At 42.8% G+C, this 5,596-nt stretch overlaps 1 protein-coding gene across 3 annotated transcripts in view; it reads right to left on the bottom strand.

The window, feature by feature from the left end:
• The window catches only part of gtf2a1 (general transcription factor IIA, 1), a 58,066-nt gene extending 52,680 nt beyond the window's left edge, over positions 1-5,386 (bottom strand). Inside the window, exon 1 of one of the 3 annotated variants that reach the window (XM_048600328.1) lies at positions 5,099-5,386. In XM_048600328.1, coding sequence (XP_048456285.1) covers positions 5,099-5,128 — 30 coding nt within the window. In that variant the 5' untranslated portion in view covers positions 5,129-5,386. Of the gene's footprint in view, positions 1-4,314; positions 4,334-5,098 lie in introns of those variants that run through there. The other 2 variants (XM_048600329.1, XM_048600330.1) reach the window with 2 other exon arrangements.
• Positions 5,387-5,596: the final 210 nt, after the last annotated feature.

The following is a 5,596-nucleotide window of genomic DNA, read 5'->3' as shown; positions in this document are numbered from 1 at the left end:
GTCAGACACTGAATTGTAGGTGTCTGACCTGAGATGCCACCTTTTGTATATTCCTATCGCTCTGGCTATTTGAAATTTCAAAAGTTAGGTAGACACTGATGAAACCTTCAATTATCTCAGGACAGTGACTTGAAACAGATTCTGGAAAATTGCATCTTAATCAATTGGAGCTAACAGAGTTTTCCATACCCTGCTTCTGCAATTTCCAGAATGCAGGAATGTATGAAGGATTAAAGATTCAACAGGAGGTAGTCAGCCATTGTAGGTTTGCTCACTCTACTCACACCAGATGTGATCCTTTGTCTTTCTGCCAACAAGCTGTGTGCTCTCCTCTCACTGCACCTGACAGCCTGTGAGACTGTAACCTAGTGTCATGTGATTTTTGACCTTGTCCGTCCCAGTCCGACACTGGCACCTCCACAGCTTGTGTAAGACACACAGTATTGTGGATGTCACTTTATAAGAAGGTGGTGAACAAATTGGAGTGCACAGAAATGGTTTACAAAAATGGTTCCAAGGATTAGGTACTTCAGTCATGAGAATATTGGAGAAAACTGGAGAGAAGGCAGCTAAGGGGACATTTGGTGGTTTTCAAAATCTTCAGTACACTAAAATAGATAGGGAGAAACTGCTCTCACTCGTGAAAGGAACAGAACAAGAGGGTATAGATTTAACAATCTGCAAAAGAGCAATTGTGAAGTGAAGAAAAAAAAACTTTTTCCACTCAGCAAGTAGTTAGGGTATGGAAGGCACTATGTAGAAACACAGAGGAGAGTGGTTAAATTGATGCATTTAGGAAAGCTTTGGATGTTTATTTGATAGAAAGAACATGCAAGGATGCAGATAAAACAGGAGGTGAGCACTGTTGCCTCGTGCCAACTTAAGTCGTGTAGGCACTCTGGGCCCAATGGCCTCCTTTGCACTGTAACACTTCCAATTTTGAAGTGCAAGTGCATCCACTTCACAGAAAAACAAATCAAAATGTTTTGTTAGTGACAAGAAATTAAATATTGTTTAGAAGCAAGGAGTTTGTGTCCAGAAAACAAACTAGGGCATAATAAGACCTCCAATTTATACAGGAAGGGTCACCGGACCCGAAATGTTAACTGTTTTTTTTCCCTTCACAGATGCTGCCAGACCTGCTGAGCTTTTCCAGCAACTTTGTTTTTGCTCCAATTTATACAGCTTCTTTAAAATGGTTGCAATGTTCCAAGGTACCTCACAGGAGCATTACGAAACAAACCATACCACACCATTTTAGGTCTGATGACAAAAATCTAGTAAGAGATACATCTTAAGGAATGTCTTGGGAACAGAGACAGGGAGACAATTACGGATCCTGGGGCAGAGAGAGTAAAATCACAAATGGTGGAGCAATTATAATTGGAAATGCACAAACAAGAGGCCAGATTTGGAAGAGTTTAAGTGTCTAACAAGTTTTGGCAGTGGAGAAGATTCTAGACTTTTGAGTGGGATCTAACGCAAGTCAGCAATCACAGATGATGACTTGACAAAATTTAGGACACAATTAGCTGGGTGTTAGATGGTGTAGAGTGTGAGACACCCAGGTGTATGTTGCAAGAGTCAGGTCTAGAGATAAGTACAACAAGGCTGATTAAATGTGGGAGATAAGTGTAGAGTGGAGGAACACAGCAGGCCAGGCAGCAGAGGCGCAGGAAAGCTGACGTTTCTGGTCGGACCCTTCTTCAGAAAGGGTGAGGGGGATAGGAACTCAAATAGAGAGATGGGGTGGGGCTGGGGAAGGTAGGTGAGTGCATGTAGGCAGTGGTTGGGATTTGTCAGAGAGGTAGGAGTGGTGGATAAGTGGGAGAGAAGATGAACAGGTTGTCAGGTCAAGGAGGCAGGGATGAATGGAGGGTTGGTTATGGGATAAGGCTGGGGTGGGGAGATTTTGAAACTGGTAAAGTCCGCATTCAAGCCATCGGCCTGTAGAATCCCGAAGCAGAATATGAGGCGCTGCTCCTCCTGTTTGTGGATGGTGTCATTGTGACACTGGCGGAGGCCCAGGATGGACATGTCACCTGGGGAGTGGGTGTCGTTGTTTGTACATGCAGCTCCAGTGGCCTCATCCCTGCCTCTGACCTGATACAACCTGCCCATCTCTCCCACCTGTCCACCACTCTTACCTCTGACCAATCCCAACCACTGCCTACATGCATTCACCTACCACCATCCCACCTACTTCTCCCAGCCCCACCCCTCCTCTATTTATTTCTGAGCTCCCCTCCCCATTTCTGAAGGGTCCCAACCAGAAACATCAGCTTTCCTCATCCTACGATGCTGCCTGGCCTGCTGTGTTCCTCCAGCATCTGCAGTTCTTGCTAACTTAGTTAGCAAATGTTGGCCTTTATCCAACAGCAAGTGGAATTCAAAAGTAAGGAAGCAGTGCTTCTGTTCTACAGAGTTTGATCAGTTCTTATCTGGAGTAGCATATGCAATTATAGACCCCAAAACTCAAATTTGCTGCGGAAGGGTACAACGTAACCTACTACACCCAGATTCATCATGACAAGTTTCACAACATTGGCTCGTAGTCTCATGTTTAGATGGTTATGAACTGCTAATCAAGACATTTCAAATAACTGAGGCAATCAACAGCATAGAGAGAGAAGCCATTTTGTTTGCTCGGAAAGTCCATAATCTTAAAATGAGAGCTATGTCAGTCAGAGCAAACATCAGAAAGCACATTTTCCACATAAAGGGTACTGGAAATCTAATCTCCAAAGTGTCAGGAATGCTGGGTCAATTTAAAATTTTGCCCAGCAAGGATGTCAAAGAGTAAAGATTGCCTCCACTCAGTGTGCAAACCAGCATAGCCTAATTAAACAGTAGAAATAGGCCAAGACACCGATCTACTTCTATTCCTCCTTACAGCTCTGACACTTGTATTTGGAAGTTAACATTTCCCTGCTTAAATAATAAGAACTGTTTTAATTACAAGACTTCTGAAAATGCCAAGAATTTAAAGCAATGTAAAGATGACATTTTGAAATAACAATAACACTAAGAGTCTAACCATTCAGATGAAAACAAGCAAAAGAACTATTTTTTGCTTAATGCTACACAGATGTGTAAATAAGATGATGATTCTCACCAAGGCAGAGCTCTAAATATTATCTAACTGGAATTTCATCATGTACCAGTAACATTTAAATCAAATAATGAGAACTGCCATTTGGTCCATTTTTCCTATACTAGTGCTTTGAAGAGGAGCTATCCAATTCATCTCACTGGGCTGTCCTTACCTCCCACCATGTGCTATGCAAATTCAACTGCAGCCACCACTGTTACAAATATTCACCTACTTTTAGGGAAAGGGTCATTCTGATAAATAGTTGTCAATATTCCAATGGAATAAAAAAATTGAATTGGCAAATGCATTTGCTTCAGATTTTCAGTATCAGTAATATTGTGGTTTTAAGAAAATAGTTACACGTGTCTTGGTTGAATTACAAATGCAAAGAAAAATACCCTGATCTGAAAAAGATGCTGTTTGCAGTTTGAATTCACATTCTCAGGCAGAAGACTAGAGCATAGTCAAGCCTGTGGGAGCTCACAGCCTCTGACAGAACAGAAAAACAGTGAGGGGACCGGGGATAAGCGCGGAAGGCAGAAGGTTTGTCAGAAAGAAGGTAGACAAGTCACAGCCTAAACAGATCAAGGGAACGTACTTAAGCAGGCTGTTTACCCTTGGGCCTTGCAGCTGCCGTTAAGCCTCCCTCTCTCCCTGCTTGCTTGCACAGCCCTCACTAGTCTGATCTCTTATATGCAAAGTGTCCCCCTCTCCTCATGACGTAGAGCTGGCAAGCACATCCCCACCATGCAACCGAGATTATAATAGAGGAGGCCATCTAGGAGGGGGAGGAAAGACAGGAGCGAGGGGAAGGAAGGCACAAACAGCAGGCCACCCTCCACCACAAAACATTAGCTTATTGAGCAGAGACAAGGGATTGCAGAGAGACCGATTCACCAGATTGGCCACAAAAGGAGGGGGGACAGGACTAAAACCAAAGTCTTAGGGGCCCTGAAAAGGGGAAGGAAAGCATCTCATGCCTCCTTCAGACCAGCAACACAAAAATTTGAAAAAAGTCATCCAGGAAACAAAATGGTTCATCAGCAAATAGTGCAGGCTCCATCTGTGTTTCACTAGGGGATCGGTAGGGGTGTGTTGGTGTTTCAGTTTTATTCCACGTTTCTTTTAAACAAAAAGACTATATATTTACCTTCAAAAATAAAAGTTTATAAAACTAAACTTGAAATCAGAGGTGAGTTTGTAATATCCTGAGATCTTACCAAAAAAGAAAACCTTAGCACTTTTCTTGGTTTCAAACTTGACACACACACATAGCAAAAGCAGCTCCTGAATTGTGATTTTTCAGGTGAAACCACCTCATGAATTTAGCTTTTTATTAAAATTACCATTCCTTTTGGATGTACAACCCAAAAATTGAACCATTCACCCACCACCCACTACTTTCTCCCCCACTCCATTTCTTTCCCAAGCCACTTTAGAAAGCACCTCAACTTAAAAATGTAATTACTAGTCCAGACAAAAGAAAATTGTCTAGAGAGAGATAGATAGAAGGGAAGTGTTTCCCCCTCCCCACCCCCTCCTAAAATCTGCTTGTAGAAACTAAAACTCCAGCCACAGCTCCTAACACAAAAATCCCCTCAGTTTGTCTAAGATATGGCTTGCTTTGCTCCAGTTATTTAAAAAAAAACTAGAGAGGAAGGGAGTCAAATCTTGCTTTTTTTTTTAAAAAAAGGAGGAAGATTTTTTTTTGTTCCTTCCCCCCCCCCCTTTTCAAAGGCCAACAAGTTTTCCGCTTTGCTGAATTTTGTTTCAATTTCCCGGAGGACAGAGCAAAACAAAAACAAAACATTACTTTTCACGTTTTGTTTTTCTTAAATAAAAAGTAGAAAAAAATTGTTTTCATCCTCGGGAGTGGCAAAAGCAGATTTTAATGAAAAGTATAGATATACTTTAAAATATATAAAATGGTTCCCATCTTAAAGTCTCTTTTATTTCGGAGGATTTAAAAAAAACAACCACACTCAACACACAAAAAAATCTTACCACCGGGTTTGAGTTGGCCGAACTCGCCATGTGGATACGGAGGAGAATTTAAATGAAATATCCAGATGAGGTGGTTTGTTTTTTGGTCAAGAAAAAGATTTTTTTTTTTAAAACAAAAATAAAAGCGATTAAAATTGTTTTTTTTTTTTGGCGGTGCTGCCTGAAGCGGGCTTGGGAAAGCCGTCCGTCCTCTTCCAGCGAGCGCTTATATACTGCCGAATGGAGCTTCAATTGCCGCTATAGGGAGGGTCCGGCAAATGAGGCGCTGCGTCAGCGCCTGTTTTCCTCCCCCCCCCCCCCAAAAAACCCCCCCCCAACCGCCCTCATCTCGCGAGAGTACCCACGGACACATCCGGGTCCCTGCTACCTCCGGCGGGCGTGCTGGGAGTTGTAGTTTTTCCGTTCCCGCTCTCCTCCCGCCGCCATATTTAACCCGAGATTTCCACAACACAAACCACCATCGAATCCCCGCGTCCCCCCCGGTTGCGGAAAGTAGGC

This window comes from Rhincodon typus, chromosome 8 (assembly GCF_021869965.1).
Source record: "Rhincodon typus isolate 14 chromosome 8, sRhiTyp1.1, whole genome shotgun sequence".
In the NCBI taxonomy this organism is placed as follows: domain Eukaryota; kingdom Metazoa; phylum Chordata; class Chondrichthyes; order Orectolobiformes; family Rhincodontidae; genus Rhincodon; species Rhincodon typus.
This window is presented reverse-complemented; position numbering and strand designations above follow the sequence as displayed.